General features: G+C 50.0%; 1 protein-coding gene across 1 annotated transcript in view; it reads right to left on the bottom strand.

Moving 5' to 3' along the window:
- rhbdl2 (rhomboid, veinlet-like 2 (Drosophila)) overlaps positions 1-22,406 on the bottom strand; it is a 111,988-nt gene that overhangs the window by 40,702 nt on the left and 48,880 nt on the right. Inside the window, exon 3 of the mRNA XM_072501253.1 lies at positions 11,048-11,196. Within this exon, the coding sequence (XP_072357354.1) occupies positions 11,048-11,196 (149 nt within the window). The remainder of the gene's footprint in view (positions 1-11,047; positions 11,197-22,406) is intronic.

Raw genomic sequence — 22,406 nt, 5'->3', positions numbered from 1 at the left:
ATACGTCTCTAAGAATAGCTAATGCCTATAAAATCAATCATTGGAAATTGACTTAAATGTGTATTTATAGCCCCCTCCCAGGGGATGTTTTGCTGCTTCTTAAAATACTCTTATGGTGCATCTTGGCCAGCTTTGAAGGATGGGATTGCAGTCCCACCCGGCACAAACGGGGACTGGGCTCACAATGATGATCATTTAAATGAAGGAAATGAGTCCCTTGAACACTGGTTAGCAAATAGAGGGAAAGAGGCTATCATGCAAGGGGCCAAGAAGCATAGTGACATAGATGAGGCGACACAGTGTTTGCAGAAAAAGGGTGAGAGGCTGCCCAAATTTGTGGCCAGATTTAAGAACTGTTGGGAGGAACATGCCGGTGTTGCATTGGAAGACAATGGACCTTTAGCGGTGCAGACATTGTTGAATTGCATGCTACCAGAACATGCACAAAGTTACAAATGGATTAACCTCACCTGGCAAACAAAGCCATGGACAGCAGTGGTTACCTCTTTGGTAAACATTGACCGAGAAGGACTGTTCATCGCCCCCAAGGATCAAAAAGCCTAGAATCACAGGGCAATTCTACCAAGGAAAGAAAGTGCAGTGTCGGGGTCAGCAGGTTAGCAGAGGGCAGAGAGGTAGGGGTAGAGGCAGAGGACAGTGGCAAGGGAGGGATAGATCCCAGGATCAATGTAGAAGATGCGGGACAAAGGGACATTGGGTTTGTGAATGTAACTTTAACCCCCAGGAAGGATGCGCCCCACTTGGAGACATGCCCTCTCCCCCGCCTCCCTTTACGTACTCTGACCTGAACCCTAATCAAAACCAATAGGGGTGCCACGGAGAAAAGGTGGTACAGGCGGCCATGATCAGACTGTCCAACTCAGTAAGAGACGAACCTATGACAACGGTTAAAATAGGAGATCTTTATGTGGACCTTCTGGTCGATACCGGCGCTACAATGTCGTCTGTGCCCCCCTCCGTGGAACTAACCCCCGGTGAGTCCTCTATTGTAACTGTGGGAGTAGCCGGTATTCCCATGACGGAGCCTGTATCACACCCGACTAACCTGGAAATTGATATCCCCGGTCGATACTATGATGATTTCAAAAACTACGCCCCTCCCTTTGCTTGGCAGACAGGCACTCTGCAAATTGGGGCAATAATACATTGCACTAACAATGGCATGTTCATGGAACTTGCCTCAGATACGTGGTCATCAGTTGTTGAATTTAATATCTTCTGACCAAGAGCCAGATCGCTCTGTGTCTGTGTTGTATGCTGGCAGCTGAATGTTAGCCCTTACAGTACCACTGTTAAAAAAAAAAAATGTTTTAACTGCAGGAAGTCTTACAATAGGTTAATGACCCTTGGGCATAACTATTAAAACACCTGATAGAGTTCAGACGAGAGAATATCCTGACCCACTGCACGGCTTGGTATACTCGTGAGGATGAGCCCACATACAATTTACAAGCACAATGTCACCCAGGAAAGCAGACCTCATTGCATATCACTCCTTTTTTTTTTCGGTGTTGTGGGATTAGGAATGTTAGTACAGTTGACCGATAGTCAGAGGGACCTCTTTAAGATGGGTTTAACTTCAGAACCCCATTTAACATTGGCCGTAAGACATCCCGCTAAGGCAAAGCAAATGAGAGAACTGATGAAAGAGGCCAGAGAAAAAAAAGTAATACATCAGGTTGATGTTGAAATAGACGGACAAAATTGCCTGATAGAGGTTTATGAAAAACAGGGGGGAAGAGTGACCTGGAAAGAGGAGCAATGGCCCGTTACATTTGAAAGAAAACAATCCCCCGAGAGAGTCATCATTTACTCCCTTCAGTCCTGGCCAGGTACCAGCATATCTATGGGCCCAACATAAAAATCATGTTGGAAAAGTACATTCTGCCCCAGTGCATAGGGTGCAGTTACAGAAGAACGTCGCCCTGCCCTACATAAAACTATACAGGTTGGCAGTGGAAGCAGAAAAAGGGATAGAGTGATCAATGCACTGTTACAGCAAGGGGTGCTGAAGAGAACACAAACCCCTGTAACACCCATATACTCCCCATTCCAAAGGTAGGAAGACCCAACGAGTGGTGGTTTGTGCAAGATCTTAGAGCTATCAATAAAATTGTTATCACTATTGCTCCATTGGTGCCGGACACAAATGTCATTTTTGTCTTCTATACCACCAACAACGGATACTTTCCAGCCTTTTTCTCCATACCATTGCACCCAGAAAGTCAATATCTGTTTGCCTTTATATATCGGAATCAACATTATTAAAAAAGACTTGGACGAGTGCCAGTTATCTGCAGGCTCAACATTCCCTCAATATGATAACAATTTATTGATAGCCTCAGAGGGAGGGCGAGTTTGTCAACAGAATACTCTTTTGTTATTATCACATCTGGCAGAGAAAGGGCATAGGATCTCAATGGACAAGCTGCAATTCTGTCAGGAGACAGTTCAGTATTTGGGATTTCAGCTTCAGCAAGGACAGCGGAGGCTTGGGTCTGAAAGCGTACAGGCTGTAGCAAGGGTTCCGACTCCACGCACGAAAAAGGAAACCTTTACCTTCCTCGGAATGGTGGGCTATTGCAGGCAGTGGATACCGGACTATAGAGAGATGGACGCAGTACTGCGCAAGGCTATCCTACAGGACGCCTCTTCAGTTGTTACTTGGATCCCAGAGAGGGAGCAAGCATTTCGTAATTTGAAACAAGCCATGATTAGTGCCCCTGCCTTGGGACTTCCTAATTTCAGCAAGCCCTTTACTCTTTATGTGACTGAAGCAGGGGGATTTGCAACACGGGTCCTGGTGCAAGAGCATTGAGGAGGGAAACGATCCCTTGCCTATTACTCGGTCGCCCTATGTGCAGTGGTAAAGGGTATGCCAAGTTGCTTTAGAGCAGTAGCAGCCACGGATGCCATAGTAGAAAAATCAGAACCCCTTGTACTCGACCACCCATGTGCAGTATTTGTTCCTCACTCTGTTTTGCTGCTGCTTAATTCATCCGTAACGCAGCATTTTACTGTGGCTCGACACACTGGGTATAAAGTAATCCTCTCTAAAACCAACTTTACCTACAAGCGAGCACCAGCTATCAACCCTGCTTCACTCTTACCCGCTCCCTCGGAAGAAGAACATCTGTTTCATCATTACTGTGTACAATTGGTTGAAGCCACCACAACCCCTTGCCCTGATTTATTGAGTAACCCACTAGAAAATCCAGACATCATCTTTTTCACCGATGGGTCAGCAAACCGACCAAATGATATGACCCTCCTGGCCGGCTATGAAATAGTAACTCAATTCAAGGTAGTGGAAGCTTTTGCTCTACCTTCAGGAACGTCTGCTCAAGTGGCTGAATAGTTTGCCCTTACTAAAGCATGTATTCCAGCTAAAAGTAAAACAGTCAATATTTATACTGATTCTCAATACGCTTTTGGGGTAGTACACGATTTTGGCCAATTATGGAAAAACAGGGGGTTCATAACTTCCTCCGGTCAATCTATTAAACATGCTAAATTGGTTTTAAATTTACTACATGCTGTTCAGCTGCCCAGCAAGATAGCCGTTTTAAAGTGCGAAGCGCATACTGCTGCTGACGATGAAGTCTCCAGTGGTAATAGATTTGCTGGTAAATTAGCAAAAGAAGTGGCTCTCAAAAAGCAGCCACAACTGCAAGCTGCTGCACTAGAACATCCGTCCACCATAACAGAACCAAACTTAAAGCAGGCACAGGAGCAAGCTCTTGGCTCAAAGCTGGTTGCTACCAAGACAGCCATCAGATCTGGGTCCAATCCGATACCCGCGCAGTATGCCCCAGAAGTCTGTTTTTGCCACTATGCCTCCTTGCCCATGGGCAGGCTCATGTGGGCAAAGAAGGAATGACACATGCAATATGTCAACAATGGTATGCCCCAGGTATTACGGTAACAATTGAAAAAGTAGCCCGTACATGTATGACTTGACAGAGGAATAATCGGGGCAAAACACCCACTGGGTTTGATCATCTCCCACAGCCCGAAATGCCTTTTGAAAATTTGCAGATAGATTTTGTACACATGCCGATGGCTAAGGGATTCAAATACATGCTGGTGATAGTGGACATGTTTTCACGATGGGTAGCGGTTTTTCCGACCAAAAGAGATGATGCTAGAACAGTGGTAAATATTCTATTGAAGGAATTAATACCTAGGTTTGGAACACCGATGGGTATTAACAGTGACAGGGGAACTCATTTCACTAGCAAATTCACCAAAGCCCTCACAGAAGCCATGGGATTTGATTGGAAATTGCATATCCCATATCAGCTGCAATCCTCAGGAATGGTGGAACAGGCGAATGGAATAATTAAAACTGCAGTGTGTCAACATAATGGGCTGGTATGGCCAGATGCCTTACCCATAATAATGTATGCCCTGAGAAATCAGAAAAATCGCAATACAGGCTTAACCCTGTGTGAGATATTAATGGGACACCCCATGACAACTGGAACAAAACCCCAATGACCCCAGCGGCAGTAGCCTTAATATGGGCAGATGAGACATCACTCAAATATGCCCAAGCTATGTGCGAGACCGCTGGAAAAATACATGAAAAGGTACGACAGGCTCAGATGCATCCAAAAGAGGGAAATACACACCCTTTAAACCTGGAGATCAAGTATATGTGAAAGCACTAAACAAAGATTATTTTTCTCCAAGGTGGAAAGAACCCTCCCAAGAGCTGCTAATAGCCCGAACAGCCTTTAAAGTTAAAGAAAAGCCAGATTGGATCCACGCAACTCAGTGTAAACTACATCATACAGAACTTTGAGAGTACTAGCGAAACGCTGCCCTGAAGAGAATGACGGTGTTGATGGTTTTACATATTATCATATTAATCCAACATCATGTAGAGGGTAAACTGAACACTAACACCTTGATACACATGTCTCACTCATACGCAGAGAGGGTAAATAAATCCAGTTGTTGGGTTTGTACACAAATTCCCAGATGCTCGGGGGAGGGCATCCCTGTGCGACCCATCCCATTCACCAGTAACGAGATAGCAGAATGGGCCCTAAGACAGAATAACACAGGGCATGGGGAAGATACACAGGATATGTTAGATTGGAGATCAGCTGGATACGATATGAACAGGTTTAAAGGATGGTGGTGGCCTAGATTTAATGTGACACGCCAGCCGCCCTGTTTGATCCTTCCCAATTATACTGGAGTCCCAAAGGGTAGCATATGCTTTAGGAAACATAAAACATATGGGACCTACGCAGTCGGCACAAGTCAGTGCGACCACACCTTGAATTAGCAACCCCTTGTGCTCCGTCTTACAGTTAAAGGGCTATTCATCTTTGACTGCTCAGCGGTTGAAAATCGTACTAATGGAGGCCCCTGGGGAGGGAATCCGATCAGACTAATGATGACTGATAGTAAAGGAAACCTGACCGCATATGACGGCACATATTTTATCTGTGGACGTAAGGCGTACCCGTGGTTACCAGAAAATTGGGAGGGCTCCTGCTATTTGGGATATGTAGCCCCTTATGTACATCATGTCCAGCAACTGCAGGATCATCCCCATCACAGGACGACACAAAGTGTTACGACATGGGCACAAATGCTGGGAATAATGATACCACCATTAGGAATAGCCACTAATGCATACGAACTACACGAATTACGAGACATCCTTGAGCAGGTAGCTAATGACACTGCGGAAGCTGTTAACCAGATATAAACTAAGATGGTTGCTATAAGAGCGGTTGCCCTACAGAATAGGATGGCCCTTGATTTCTTGTTAGCTAAAAAGGGAGATACTTGTTCCCTGATTGGCAGTGACAGCTGCACATACATTCCTGATAACTCAGAGAAAATTGGTAACCTGGTGGATCACATTCGTAGAGAGGTAGCATGATTGCATGAGGATGGGGGATGGGACTATGGCTTTGGGTGGTTGGGAACATTAGGACAGAGGATTGTGATTTGGATTATGATCATCGTTGTGATCCTGATTGTCGTATGGTTACTGTTTAAATGTTTCTCGGGATGTTGTCAGGGCATGGGAGCGCGTATGTCAGCATTGTCTCCGTGGTCCCCGCCACTTAACAATCAGGTGCCTATACGTCATTCCCCTTACATTATAACCCACCCTTTGCTGCTGAGGACACTGTAATGTACTAACAATGAAGATCAACATGGAGGGAATTGTAGAAGGGACTTTAGTTGGCGGATTAGTTGCCTGAATACTCTGTATTCATTTTAACCAGCTGCTTGACTATATTTCATGGAAATAGGCACTTGGCAAAGCATCATGGATATTTAGCCTTATTTTTAGTCAAGACGTTCTGTATGCAACAGTGGAAGGTCATACAATGTAAACAAGCATACAGCTGCACATTGTTTTGCTGACAGCAGACAATTATTATTTTTCTTAGGCAAGGAACTCAAGGCCTGTTATTAAACTCTAACTCCGGCCTGCTCGCTTTTCTGTCTTTTTGCTAATCTAAAGAATGCCTTTTGTCCTAGATATTGCTTACTGTATCATATAAATTGCTTGCCTTACTTCTGTAAAGCCGGGGCATTTGGAATGATTGTGGTCTCTCCAATCCCTCCACGAACTTTGTGTTAAAGAAAGGACCTTTGGCGAAAACTCGAAGTTCTGACTTATAATTTCTTCAACACGCACACATCGTGCGATTTACCGCGCCTTCCTGGGTCCCATGTCCTGCCCATCCTCGCCCTCCTCCACATCCACCTCGTCAGACGAGGCCTGGCGTTCCTCCTCATCCTCCAGTACGTTGCCCTTTTGCTGTCCAATGTTTTGGAGGATGCAGCAGGTCGCCACAGGTCATCAGCCAGGACCGCAGTGGATAACCCCCGTCACCCAGATGCCAAGCCACCAGCCGGGTGGCATCTCGAATATGTCAGGAATTGGCGGTGTGCCAGGATGAAAGGCGTTGTGCATACTGCCCGGGTATGGGGCGCAGACGTGTATGATGCACAGCTAATGGTTACATATCAGCTGCTCGTTCATCGAGTGAAACCCCTTTCGGTTTGTGAAGAGTGGCTTGTCATCTGCAGGTGCTCGAAGGGGGACACGCATCCCGTCGATCACCCCCTGGACCCGGGCCATCCCGGCAATGGCAGCGAACCCCGCCGCCCGGGCAGCCTGGTGGGCTTGGTCCACATTGAAATGGATGTATTGAGCCGCCAGGGCATATGTGGCCCCTGTGCACTGAGGTGTGTGAGATCCCGGAAAGGTGCCCACTCGGTGCCTGGAAGGAGCCCATCACGTAGAAATTCAAGGCAAACTTGACGGTCACTGGGAGAGGGTGTCCACCCCATACCCCCGCGGTGCCAGGTGAGCTATGATCTGCCAGATATGTCGCACTGTCTCTATGCTCAGCCGGAGTCTTCGACTGCATGTCCGGTCCGGCAGATCCTCAAATGATGGGTGGTGTCGGTACACACAAGGCCTCATGAGGCACCTCCTTGGCACCTCCTCCTCCGCGGCCTGTCCGACGACCCGCTCCTCATCCTGGGCAGCTTCCACCTGTCCTCATGCAGCAGGCTCTACTGCTGCAGCTTCCTCCTCTTCAAGCAGCTCCACCTCGTACAGCAGCAGGGCATCTCCCAGGGCTGCGGCGACCAGCTGGAAGGCCACCATTGCTGCATGAATTCCATACCCAGTGTCTGCAGGGGGTGAAAGGCTGACATGTCAGGCATGGTGCATACGCCCATGCCCAACGGGCTGCATTGTGGCCCCGGTTGGCACTGCGGACTCTGTCCCTGCATGTCTCACCCCCCCCCCCCCCCGCAATCTGCTCACCCCTGGCCCCGTCACTGGCGCCCATCCCTGATGTCAGAGGTACCGTCGTCTGGCACTGCCCTCACCAGGAGTATGAACCGCGGCCTCCATAGGGGCTGCTGTGGGTGTTCCCCTGTGTGGGCTGCTGGTGGGTGATGGCTGGGTGGGGAGGGGGGGGGGGGTTGTGGAGTGGGGGGTGGGCACACCCATAAGGCTGGTGTCACTCTGTAGAACCAGGGGCCAAGGTGGGTGGTCAGTGGGGTGCGCAGCAAGATGGCTGCGTTGCATGCCGCGGTAATGTCATTCCGTGCCTGGGCATCGCTCCAGTCCCGTAGGGTGTCACCCCGGCCACCCGGCCTGTCCCCCGTCAACCTCCCCTTCCCCGGCCCTGGCCTCCCTGTGACCTACCTCCTCTCTCTCCCCCTCAGCAGCCACAATGGTGGTTTCACGATTTTTAAAAGCACAAATGAACCATCCCATCGTAGGCGGAGCATAGCGGTGGCCCCGGAGAATACCGCATTAGGCCTGCCAATGATATGCAAATGGTGTTTACCGTACGTGCGTTCCAGTATGCATTGACTGCGCTGTCAAGATGACGGAGAATTGTGATTTGCCGTCAAATCGCGATTTTGGCATCAGAGCTGATTCTCCGTCCAATCACGTTCTGCAATTTCGGAGTCAGCCCATAGTGTCCAAAATGGAGAATCGCGCCCTTACTCTCCTGGCTTTTGACTCAACAGCCAGGGGAAACAACTGCAACTACTCTGCCAAACCCTGCAAGAATTCTGTAAGTTTCAATGTGGCCACCCCTCATTCTTCAAAACTCTTGGAACTACAGACCCAGACTCCCCAATCTCTCCCCATAAGACCATCCTGCCATTCCACCTGGTAAACCTCCATTGCACTCCCTCAATGGTAAATATATCCTCCCTGAGATAAGGGGCCAAAACTGTACTACAGGTGAGTTCTCACCAAGACATCCTTGCTCCTGTATTCAAATCCCCTTGTGATGAAGGCCAACAAACCATTTGCCTTCCTAATTGCTTGCTGCATCTGCATGTTAGCTTTCGGTGACTCATGAACAAGGAAACCAGTTCCCTTTGGACACCCAGATTTCCCAACCTCTCACCATTTAAGAAAAGTTCTGCTTTTCTGCCAAACTGAAAACTTCACATTCTATTCCACCTGCCATGTTCTTGTCCTTTCACTTAACCATCCAAGTGCTGTTGACTTGAACTTTCCTCATAACTTCCATTCACACCCAGTTTGGTGTCATCAGCAAATTTGGAAATATTACATTTGATCCCCCCAACCAAATCATTTATATATATTGCGAACAGCTGTGGGCCTAGCACTGACCCTTTTGGTACCCTACTCGTAACAGCCTGCCATCCTGAGAAAGATCTGGGGTGGGATTCTCCGCTTCCCGACCGGGTCGGAGAATCGCCGGGGGTCAGCGTGAATCCCGCCCTCGCCGTCCTCCAAATTCTCCAGGCCCCCAAAAATCGGCCCGGTGTGAGTCACGCCGCCTGCTTCAGAGAATGGCGGGGTCTGGCACGACTCAATGGGCCCCGAGGCTGCCCGAAATCTCCAGCCCGCGATGGGCCGAAGTCCCGCCCGTCTTTTGCCAGTCCCGCCGGCGTAAATTGGAGTAGGTCCCTTACCGGCGGGACCTGGCGGCGCGGGCGGCCTCCGGGGTTCTTGGGGGGGCCCGGGGGGATCTGGCTCCGGGAGGTGCCCCCACGGTGACCTGGCCTGCGATTGGGGCCCACCGATCTGCGGGCGGGCCTGTGCCGTGGGGGCACTCTATCCTCCTTATCCTTCCGCACCGGAGGCTGTACCGGTCCGCCATTCCCAGTGCAGAAGTGAAGCCCTCTGCGCATGCGCGGGGATGACGCCAGCATGCGCTGGCGCTCCTGCACATGCGTCATCTTGCGCCGGCTGGCGGAAGCCCTTCGGCGCCAGTTGGCGTGGCGCCAAGCCCCTTTCCCACTCCGACGGGGCGCAAACCACTCCAGGGCGGGCCTACTCCCTGAAGGTGCGGAATCCTCTGCACCTTTGGGGCGGCCCCACGCCAGAGTGGTTCACGCCACTCCGTCCCGCCGGGACCCCCCACCCCACCGGGTAGGGGAGAATCCAGCCCCAGGCTTATTCCTACTCCCTACTTTCTGTTTATTAACCAATTCTCAATCCATACTAGTATAATGGGCGGCACGGTAGCATAGTGGTTAACACTGTTGCTTCACACCAGAGTCACGGGTTAGATTCCGACTTGGGTCACTGTCTGTGTGGAGTCTGCACATTCTCCCCGTGTCTGCGTGAGTTTCCTCCGTGTGCTCCGGTTTCCTCCCACAAGTCCCGAAAGACGTGCTCGTTAGGTGAATTAGACATCCTCAATTCTCCCTCTGTGTACCTGAACAGGTGCCGGAATGTGGCGACAAGGGCAATTTCACAGTAACTTCACTGCAGTGTAAATGTAAGCCGACTTGTGACAACAACAAAGATTATTATTACTATTTCCTCAATCCCATACACTCTAATTTTATTTACTAACCTCCTGTGTGGTACCATATCAAAAGCTTTCTAAAAATCCAAATACACCACATACACTGGTTCTAATTTGTTCATGCTCTAAGTACTAACTTCAAAAAACTCCAGTAATTTTGTCAAACATGATCCTTTTCATCAATCCATGTTGATTCAGTCCAATTTTACAATTCTTTTTATAATAGAATCTAAATGTTTCCCTCCTACTGATGTCAAACTATCAGGTCCATAATTTTCCATTCACTATCTTTCTCCCTTCTTTAATAATGGGGATCCATTTGCTACTTTCCAGTCCTCAGGAACCTTTCCAGAATCTATTGTAATTTGAAAAATAACCACCAATGTACCCATTATCACTCTAGCCACCTCCTTCAACACTCTGGAATGTAGCTCATCTGATCCAGGGGATTTATCATCCCTCAATCCAGTTAACTTTTCAAGTACTACTTCTTCACACGTACTACTTTCTTTTAGTTCTTCAATTTCACAAGTCCCTTAGTCACCTAGTATTTCTGGGAGATTTTCTGTGTCTTCTTCTGTCAAGACAGACACAAAGTAACTGTTTAGTTTCTCTGCCATTTCCCTGTTCCGCAACATGTAATGCCCCACTTGTAATGGACCCACATCTGTCCAAGCTAATCTTTTTAGAAATGAAACAATATTTCTGTGAGAGCCACTTACCCGGCGTGCACAAACATGTACGAAACAAATCTCCAGGCTTCCTGCCTTTTGTCAGGCCTATATATAAATGGACTTTCCCACACCCCTATGTCCAAGGTAATCCACTGTTTCTGAGGCATCAAGACTGCATAGTAAATAAAAATAGCCAGCTGAAAAATAAAATTATAATATTACAATGACATATTCAAACAAAAATTCTCCAGAAGTAAATAATTTAACCAACTAAAGAGTAAAATTGCTGCACTTTGTGGGAGTTATGAATTCTCAGCAAATGGTAAGTGGGGTGATTTGGCTTATTTTACTATACAGAGATCTGGGGTTGGATTCTCCAATTTGCAGACTAAGCCGGTTTGGGAACAATGGCGGTTTACACCGCCAGTCGGGGGGGAGCCGATCTGCAGGTGGGGGGCTGAAGCAGGGGCTGGGGGCACTGCTGGGGGGTGGCGAGCATGGCCAAAGGGGATAACTATTTGGCAGGCCGGGGCCACGCGTGGCTGGTGCCGTGTTGCACAGCGCGGCCGTTGCAGCCCGCGGCCGTGCGCATGTGCGGCCACAGACCCGGCAATTCTCCGGCTGTATCGGCAGCTAGGGCCGGGGGTTCTACGCTGCGTGCCTGCTAGCCCCCACCTGACAGGGGATCGGTGGCCATTTTTTGCATTTTTTCCGGTTGTAAAAGGCCACCGTTCCCACACCCGTCTCAGAATTGGAGAATCCAACCCCAGGACTCTCACACCACAACTGGCAAATTAGGAAGAAGCTGAAGCCCTCTCAATGTGCAATGATATAGCTGGAATTCATGCTTAGTGTTTGCTCTTGCATTTAAACCTCTCCATGTTTTGAAGCATAGACCACACTTAAGATTCAAAAATGTGCAATGTGCAAGAATTTGTTAGTTAATTCAACATGCATTTGACTTCTATCTCAATTCTACCAACCAGTATTGTGAATAACATTAACATTGTTAAAGTCTGTGTGTATTGCTTGCTTTATTCTCCAAAAGTGAGTGATGACCTTCTTAAATCATGAGAAAATAATAATACTATTTTTAACCTATGGAACTAGGATAAGACCAAGAATAAACTGCACTGTTGTTCCAACTTAATGCACAGAAATACAATTTTCACTGGTATCGTTTTAGAACTGCGCAAGCCATAAAACATCTCAATCAAATCAGACTACCCTAAACAAATAAATCAAGAATGCTCTAACATTTTATGTCCCATTTGGGGCAGCACGGTAGCATTGTGGATAGCACAATTGCTTCACAGCTCCAGGGTCCCAGGTTCGATTCCGGCTTGGGTCACTGTCTGTGCGGAGTCTGCACATTCTCCCCGTGTGTGCGTGGGTTTCCTCTGGGTGCTCCGGTTTCCTCCCATAGTCCAAAGATGTGCAGGTTAGGTGGATTGGCCATGATAAAATGCCCTTAGTGTCCAAAATTGCCCTTAGTGTTGGGTGGGGTTACTGGGTTATGGGGATAGGGTGGAGGTGTTGACCTTGGGTAGGGTGCTCTTTCCAAGAGCCGGTGCAGACTCGATGGGCCGAATGGCCTCCTTCTGCACTGTAAATTCTATGATAGTCCAGGCTCAAAAGCATGACTTCAAGAGGCTTGGAATATAAAAGCAGGGATGTACTTCTGAAGCTTTATAAAGCATTAGTTAGGCCCCATTTAGAATATTGTGAGCAATTTTGGGCCCCATACCTCAGGAAGGACATACTGGCACTGGAGCGGGTCCAGCGGAGATTCACACGGATGATCCCAGGAATGGTAGGCCTAACATACGATGAACGTCTGAGGATCCTGGGATTATATTCATTGGAGTTTAGGAGGTTGAGGGGAGATCTAATAGAAACTTACAAGATAATGAATGGCTTAGATAGGGTGGACGTAGGGAAGTTGTTTCCATTAACAGGGGAGACTAGGACCCGGGGGCACAGCCTTAGAATAAAAGGGAGTCACTTTAGACAGAGATGAGGAGAAATTTCTTCAGCCAGAGAGTGGTGGGTCTGTGGAATTCATTGCCACAGAGGGCGGTGGAGGCCGGGTCGTTGAGTGTCTTTAAGACAGAAGTTGATAAATTCTTGATTTCTCGAGGAATTAAGGGCTATGGAGAGAGAGCGGGTAAATGGAGTTGAAATCAGCCATGATTGAATGGTGGAGTGGAGTCGATGGGCCGAATGGCCTTACTTCCACTCCTATGTCTTATGGTCTTATGGAAAACACCTTATATGTTTTTAAAATATCTTTTATAATATCGTTTTTTGCATAATGTAAAAGTAAAATACTGCAGATACTGGAAATTTGAAATAAAAACAATAAAATCTTTTATTGTCACAGTAACTTCATACGTGTGACAATAAATTATAATAATAATAAAAACAGAGACAGCAGGACTGGCAACATCTGTGGAGAGATAAGTTAATGTTTTGAGTCCAATGTGACTTCTTCAGAACTGAAAAGTCCATAAGGTACAATTGTGCTCAGGGGCGAGATTCTCCGACCACCCGCCGGGTCAGAGAATCGCCGGGGGCTGGCGTGAATCCCGCCCCCGCCGGTTGCCGAATTCTCCGGCACCGGAGATTCGGCGGGAGCGGGAATCGCACCGCGCCAGTTGGCGGCCCCCCCCCCCTGCGATTTTCCGGCCCGGATGGGCCGAAGTCCCGCAGCTAAAATGCCTGTCCCGCCGGCATAGATTACCTGCACATCTTTGGACTGTGGGAGGAAACCGGAGCACCCGGAGGAAACCCACGCACACACGGGGAGGATGTGCAGACTCCGCACAGACATTTATCTTGAGATAAATGACAACATTGCATTTGCTTTCTTAATTACGGACTCAACCTGCAAGTTTGCCTTTAGAGAATCCTGGACTAGGACTCCCAAGTCCCTTTGCACTTCAGCATTATGAATTTTGTCACCGTTTAGAAAATAGTCCACGCCTCTATTCTTTTTTCCAAAGTGCAAGACCTCGCACTTGCCCACGTTGAATTTCATCAGCCATTTTTTGGACCACTCTCCTAAACTGTCTAAATCTTTCTGCAGCCACCCCACCTCCTCCATACTACCTGCCCCTCCACCTATCTTTGTATCATCGGCAAACCTAGCCAGAATGCCCCCAGTCCCATCATCTAGATCGTTAATATATAAAGAGAACAGCTGTGGCCCCAACACTGAACCCTGCGGGACACCACTCGTCACCGGTTGCCATTCCGAAAAAGAACCTTTTATCCCAACTCTCTGCCTTCTGCCTGACAGCCAATCGTCAATCCATGTTAGTACCTTGCTTCGAATACCATGGGCCCTTATTTTACTCAGCAGTCTCCCGTGAGGCACCTTATCAAAGGCCTTTTGGAAGTCAAGATAGATAACATCCATTGGCTCTCCTTGGTCTAACCTATTTGTCAGGCACGACCTCCCCTTACTAAATCCATGCTGACTTGTCCTAATATGACCCTGCACTTCCAAGAATTTAGAAATATCATCCTGAACAATGGATTCTAGAATCTTGCCAACAACCAAGGTTAGGCTAATTGGCCTATAATTTTCCATCTTTTTCCTTGTTCCCTTCTTGAACAGGGGGGTTACAACAGTGATTTTCCAATCCCTGACTCCAGTGACTTTTGAAAGATCATAACTAACGCCTCCACTATTTCTTCAGCTATCTCCTTTAGAACTCTACGATGTAGCCCATCTGGGCCTGGAGAATTATCAATTTTTAGACCTCTTAGTTTCTCTAGCACTTTCTCGTTTGTGATGGCTACCATATTCAACTCTGCCCCCTGACTCTCCTGAATTGTTGGGATATTACTCGTGTCTTCTACTGTGAAGACTGACGCAAAGTACTTATTTAGTTCCTCAGCTATTTCCTTGTCTCCCATCACTAGATTACCAGCGTCATTTTGGAGCGGCCCAATGTCTACTTTTGCCTCCCGTTTGTTTTTAATGTATTTAAAGAAACTTTTACTATCATTCCTAATGTTACTGGCTAGCCTACCTTCATATTTGATCCTCTCTTTCCTTATTTCTCTCTTTGTTATCCTCTGTTTGTTTTTGTAGACTTCCCAATCTTCTGACTTCCCACTACTCTTTGCCACATTATAGACTTTCTCTTTTGCTTTGGTGCATTTCCTAACTTCCTTTGTCAGCCATGGCTGCCTAATCCCCCCTCTGATAACCTTTCTTATCTTTGGGATGAACCTCTGTACTGTGTCCTCAATTACTCCCAGAAACTCCTGCCATTGCTGTTCTACTGTCTTTCCCACTAGGCTCTGCTCCCAGTCGATTTTCGTCAGTTCCTCCCTCATGCCCCTGTAGTTACCTTTATTTAACTGTAACACCTTTACATCTGATTCTATCTTCTTTCTTTCAAATTAGAGATTGAATTCTACCATATTATGATCACTGCCTCCTAAGTGTTCCCTTACTTTAAGATCTTTAATTAAGTCTGGCTCATTACATAACACTAAGTCCAGAATGGCCTGTTCCCTCGTGGGCTCCATCACAAGCTGTTCCAAAAAGCCCTCCTGTAAACATTCAATGAATTCCCTTTCCTTGGGTCCACTGGCAGCATTATTTACCCAGTCCACCTGCATATTGAAGTCCCCCATGATCACTGTGACCTTGCCTTTCTGACATGCACTTTCTATTTCGTGGTGCATTTTGTGCCCCTGGTCCTGACCACTGTTAGGAGGCCTTTACATAACTCCCATTATGTTTTTTTTTGCCTTTGTGGTTCCTCATCTCTCCCCACACAGACTCCACATCATCTGACCCTATGTCGTTTCGTGCTATTGATTTATTTTCATTCCTTTTTTTTAAAAAAATAATTTTTATTAAAGGTTTTCATAAAATATCAATAACAAAATGAGAAAGAAAAAAGAACCCAACAGGGTTAAGTACAAAACACAATCTAAAAAAACAACCCCCAAACCCCTCCCCCCCACCCCGACTTAAGACAACAGGTGTATACACCCCCTCAGACCCTTCCAGTGTAAATAACATAAACAAAAATAAAGTAAACCCGCCCCCCCCCCCCCACCCCCGAGCTGCTGCTGCCATTGACCAATGTCTATCGTTCTGCCAGAAAGTCTAAGAACGGTTGCCACCGCCTAAAGAACCCTTGTACCGACCCTCTCAAGGCGAATTTCACCCTCTCCAATTTAATGAACCCTGCCATATCGCTGATCCAGGATTCCACGCTTGGGGGCCTCGTATCTTTCCACTGAAGGAGAATCCTTCGCCGGGCTACCAGGGACGCAAAGGCCAGAATTCCGGCCTCTTTCGCCTCCTACACTCCCGGCTCCTCTGCCACCCCAAATATTGCGAGCCCCCAGCCCGGTTTGACCCTGGATCCTACCACCCTCGACACCGTCCTCGCTACGCCCTTCCAAAATTCCTCCAGCACTGGGCATGCCCAGAACATATGGGTGTGATTTGCTGGGCTCCCTGAGCACCTAACACACCTGTCCTCACCCCCAAAGAACCTGCTCATCCTTGTCCCAGTCATGTGTGCCCTGTGCAGCACCTTAAACTGTATGAGGCTGAGCCTCGCGCATGAAGAGGAAGAGTTCACCCTCCCTAGGGCATCTGCCCACGTCCCCTCTTCGATCTCCACTCCCAACTCCTCCTCCCACTTACCTTTCAACTCCACCACCGAGGCCTCCTCCTCCTCCTGCATCACCTGGTAAGTTTCCGAGATCTTCCCCACTCCCACCCACCCCCCCGAGAGCACCCTGTCCTGTACTGTGTGCGGCAGTAGCCATGGGAATTCCACCACCTGCCGTCTGGCAAATGCCCTTACCTGTAAGTACCTGAAGGTGTTCCCCGGGGGGAGCCCGTACTTCTCCTCCAGCTCACCCAAGCTCGCGAACTTCCCGTCCACAAACAGGTCCCCCAATTTTCGTATGCCTGCCCTGTGCCACTCCGAAAACCCTCCACCTGTTCTTCCTGGGGCGAACCGGTGGTTCCCCCATAATGGGGTCCACGCCGAGGCCCTAACTTCCCCCCTATGCCGCCTCCACAGCCCCCAAATTTTGAGGGCCGCCACCACCACCGGGCTCGTGGTATACCTCCTTGGAGGGAGTGGCAGCGGTGCCATTGCCAGCGCCCCCAGACTCGTACCCACACAGGACGCCATCTCCAGCCTCTTCCATGCAGCCCCCTCCCCCTCCATCACCCACTTGCGCACCATTGTCGCATTGGCGGCCCAGTAGTATCCACAGAGGTTGGGCAGCGCCAGCCCCCCCCTATCTCTACTCCGCTCCAGGAACACCCTTCTCACCCCCGGAGTCCCTCGCGCCCACACAAACCCCATTACACTCCTGTTAACCCGCCTGAAAAAAGCCTTCGGGATAAACATAGGGAGGCACTGGAACAGGAACAAAAACCTTGGGAGCACCGTCATTTTGATTGACTGCACCCTACCCGCCAGGGACAGCGGCAACGCGTCCCACCTCTTGAACTCCTCCTCCATTTGCTCCACCAGCCTTGTAAAGTTAAGCCTATGCAGGGCCCCCCAGCTCCTGGCCACCTGGACCCCCAAATATCTGAAACTCCTCTCCGCCCTTTTTAGTGGGAGCTCGCCAATCCCCCTCTCCTGGTCCCCTAGCTGAACTACGAACAGCTCACTCTTCCCCATATTGAGCTTGTACCCCGAAAAGTCCCCGAATTCCCTAAGTATCCTCATTACCTCTGGCATTCCTCCCACCGGGTCCGCCACATACAGCAGCAGGTCGTCCGCATAAAGCGACACCCTATGCTCCTCCCCACCCCGCACCAACCCCCTCCAGTTCCTTGACTCTCTCAGTGCCATAGCCAGGGGTTCAATCGCCAGTGCGAAGAGCAGGAGGGACCCCTGTCTCGTCCCTCGGTGCAACCGAAAGTACTCGGACCTCCTCCTATTTGTGGCCACACTCGCCATCGGGACCTAGTACAACAGCCGAACCCACCTGATAAACCCCTCCCCAAACCCGAACCTCTTCAGCACCTCCCACAGGTACCCCCACTCTACCCTATCAAAGGCTTTCTCAGCGTCCATCGCCACCACTATCTCCGCCTCCCCCTCCCTCGCCGGCATCATGATAACGTTCAAAAGCCTCCGCACATTCGCGTTCAACTGTCTCCCCTTCACAAACCCCGTCTGGTCTTCATGGATGATCTGCGGCACACAATCCTCAATCCTCGTGGCTAAGACCTTCGCCAGCACCTTGGCATCTACATTTAGCAAGGAAATCGGTCTGTAAGACCCACATTGCAGGGGATCCTTGTCCCGCTTCAGGATCAAGGAGATCAGTGCCCGGGACATCATCGGGGGTAAAGCCCCCCCCTCCCTTGCCTCATTAAAGGTCCTAACTAACAGCGGGCCCAACAGGTCCATATATTTTTTATAGAACCCGACCGGGAAACCGTCCGGCCCCGGTGCCTTCCCCTCCTGCATGCTTCCTAGCCCTTTGATCAGCTCCTCCAGCCCAATCGGGGCCCCCAGTCCCGCCACCAGTCCCTCTTCCACCTTTGGAAACCTCAATTGGTCCAGGAAACGGCCCATCCCTCCCTCCTCCCGTGGGGGCTCGGATCGGTACAATTCCTCGTAGAAGTCCCTGAAGACCCCATTGATGCCAACCCCACTCCGCACCACGCTCCCTCCCCTGTCCTTAACTCCCCCGATCTCCCTAGCTGCGTCCCGCCTCCGAAGCTGATGCGCCAGCATCCGGCTTGCCTTTTCCCCATACTCGTAGACCGCCCCCTGGGCCTTCCTCCACTGCACCTCCGCCTTCCTGGTGGTCACCAGGTCGAATTCGGCCTGGAGGCTACGCCTCTTCCTCAACAATCCTTCCTCAGGTTCTTCCGCATACCTCCTGTCTACCCTCACCATCTCCCCCACCAGCCTCTCCCTCTCCCCCCCGCTCCCTCCGCTCCTTGTGGGCCCTGATGGAGATCAGCTCTCCCCTCACCACCGCCTTCAGTGCCTCCCATACCATCCCCACTCGGACCTCCCCGTTGTCGTTGGTCTCCAAGTACCTCTCTATACTTCCTCGAACCCGCTCGCTCACGTCCTCGTCCGCCAACAGCCCCAGCCCCACCTCCAAGCGCCACAGTGAGCGCTGGTCCCTCTCCTCCCCCATCTCCAAGTCCACCCAATGCGGGGCGTGGTCCGAAATGGCTATTGCTGAATACTCGGTATCCTCTACTCTCGCTATCAGCGCCCTACTCAAAATGAAAAAGTCGATTCGAGAATAAGCCTTATGGACATGTGAGAAGAATGAAAATTCCCTAGCCCCCGGCCTTGCAAATCTTCGAGGGTCCACCCCTCCCATTTGGTCCATAAATCCCCTCAACACTCTAGCCGCCGTTGGCTTCCTACCCGTCCTAGACCTGGAGCGATCCAGTGCAGGATCCAACACCGTGTTAAAGTCTCCCCCCATTATCAGGCACCCCACTTCCAAGTCTGGGATCCGACCCAACATACGCCGCATAAAGCCCGCATTGTCCCAGTTCGGAGCATACACATTGACCAGTACCACCCTCTCTCCCTGCAACTTACCACTTACCATTATGTACCTACCGCCATTATCTGCCACAATGCTCTACGCCTCGAATAACACCGTCTTTCCCACCAAGATTGCCACCCCTCGATTTTTGGCATCTAGCCCCGAGTGAAACACCTGACCTACCCACCCTATCCTCAGTCTTACCTGGTCTGCCACCTTCAGGTGTGTCTCCTGGAGCATAACCACATCCGCCTTGAGCCCCTTCAGGTGCGCGAACACGCGGGCCCGCTTGACCGGCCCATTCAGTCCCCTTACATTCCAGATTATCAGCCGGATTAGGGGGCTACCCGCCCCCCTCCCCCGCCGACTAGCCATGACCCCTCCTCGGCCAGCCACGCGCCCGCACCCCACACCCGGCCCGTTCCCCACAGCGGCATACCCCCGTCTTGACCCACCCCACTCGCTCCAGCTCCTCCTTGATCTTAGCAGCAGCAACTCGATTCCCCCCCACCCCCCCTCCTCCCCGGCTAGGATCCATCCTAGCTGGTTTACTCCCCCCATTGCACTTTCGCAAGTCAGCTGACTCCTGCTGACCCCAGCCTCTCCCGCCTCCCCTTCGACTGCTCCCATTGTGTGGCACACCCTCCTCTCCCGCTCCCCATCCACAGGCTCTCCCCCTCCGTTCTAAGCACGGGAATCCTTGCTTCCCCGCCCCGGTCCCGCCCCCCCCCCCCCAGTCTTCGGCGCGGGAAAAAAATCCCGCGCTCTCCACCTACCAGGCCCCGCCACCAACCAAAACAGTGCCCAACCCACCCCATCCACCCTCCCAAACCCGAAAGATTGCAGCCAAATCTTCCACTGCTTCTGCCGGACCTGGCAGCCAAAAGACACAACACTCCTGGGGGACACCGTCAGGGGAGTGTTGCAGTCCTCTTGCCACACCGGGAAATGTCAAACAAATGCCGTGGGGGCCCTGCAAAAGAGCCCAAAAGTCCGTTCCAAGCGGGAGCTACCGAATATGCGACCTAGCTCTGCATAGCCGCACCCGGAAGTCATTTATTTTCATTCCTAATTAACAAGGCAACCCCGCCCCCTCTGCCCACCTCTCTGTCTTTTCGATAGGTTGTGAATCCCTGGATGTTTAAATGCCAGTCCTGAACCCCCTGCAACCACGTCTCTGTAATGCCTACCACATCAGAAAACAATTTGTGTGGGAAACGTAATTTAATTTTTTATTCATTCATGGGATGTGGGTGTCGCTGGCTGGACCAGCATTTATTGCCCATCCCTGAGGGCATTTAAGAGTCAACCATATTGCTGTGGATCTGAAGTCACATGTAGGCCAGATCAGGTAAGGACGACCGATTTCCTTCCCTGAAGGACATTAGTGAACCATGGCGGAGGCGGAAGAGACTCCCTCCACTGCGCATGCGCGGGAATGCCGTCAGTGGCCGCTAACGCTCCCGCGCATGCGCCGCCCAGAGATGTCATTTCCGCGCCAGCTGGCGGGGCACCAAAGGCCTTTCCCGCCAGCTGGCGGGGCGGAAATTCATCCGGCGCGGGCCTAGCCCCTTAAGGTTGGGGCTCGGCCCCCAAAGATGCGGAGCATTCCGCACCTTTGGGGCAGCGCGATGCTCGACTGATTTGCGCCGTTTTGGGCGCCAGTCGGCGGACATCGCGCCGATACCGGAGAATTTCGCCCCAGATCACAGACTCTGGATCATAGATTTTCAAACTGTGGTTTTCCCAGGTGTCTACTGTTTTTGTTGGTGTGTAAGACATTACTTTTTCCAGCAGAAGGTCATGCCTCATCTTATATGTCACTTTGACTTATCTATCTTTTAGTCATTGATCAGTCAGACAAGACTTGTATCTGTGGTGATGTGCATCAATGTAAATGCATGCAGGCTAGCTAGACACTAGAGCGAGCACCAGAAACATCACACACATACTCAACCAAAAGGTAGTTAGATAGGACGCGACCAATGGACATTCACGATGCACACTGAGGTGACACGACCACAGGGGGGCATTACATCAACCCATATATAAAGGACACCACACATATGAACTGCCTCTTTCCAGTGGAGACAGTCAGTGAGTACAGAGACTGGGTTGATTCAATATTACACCCACCACGTGGATTGCAGCAGCTGGTTAGTCAGTCTGGGTAGCTATAGTAGGATTAGCAGTAGTGTCGAACCCGAGTAATAGAAGTGTAAATAGTTTAATAAACATGTTGAAGTTATCTCCACGTCTGAACCTTCCTTTGTCAAGTGCACCACAAGGAAGCCGCTTATGTTATACCTACAACATAACAAATCATGGTACCAGAAGTGAACTGTTTCAATCCACATAGCCATACCTCAGCGTACAGTGACAACCAGCAATGATACCCAGGCAAGATGTTTGAGATCCGGGTTCCGCAGCAACTCCAGTGCCATGGCGATCTCCGCGAAAACTGGCGGGCATTTCGGCAAAAGTTTGAAATCTTCCTGGTGGCAGCTGAACTAGAAGACCTGGCCGATGCTGAAAAAACAGAGCTTCTCCTCACCATCGCCGGTGCCAGAGCAGAAGAAATCTTTTAAAAATCCAAGTTCTCCAAGGGGCAAGTTCTCCAAGGGGCAAAACAGGAGTGCCTTCCAGGCAGTCCTGGACAAATTCGGCAAATACTGTGAGGAAAACACACTCCAACCAGCAAGAAAAGGTAAGAGAAATGCCAGTACTCACCTCGAGGCCGAAATTCCCGGAGCAGAGAACAATTTTGGTCAGCGGCCATCTTTCTACAGGGACTGCACTTGCTCAATTGCGCGAGAAGCGCACAGAACGGGAATGTCCGTTTGCGCATGTGTGAGAAGCCGTGCATGCGCAATCA

This window comes from Scyliorhinus torazame, chromosome 1, assembly GCF_047496885.1.
Source record: "Scyliorhinus torazame isolate Kashiwa2021f chromosome 1, sScyTor2.1, whole genome shotgun sequence".
NCBI lineage: Eukaryota > Metazoa > Chordata > Chondrichthyes > Carcharhiniformes > Scyliorhinidae > Scyliorhinus > Scyliorhinus torazame.
Note: the sequence above shows the minus strand (reverse complement) of the source record. Positions and strands in the feature narration are given on the sequence as shown.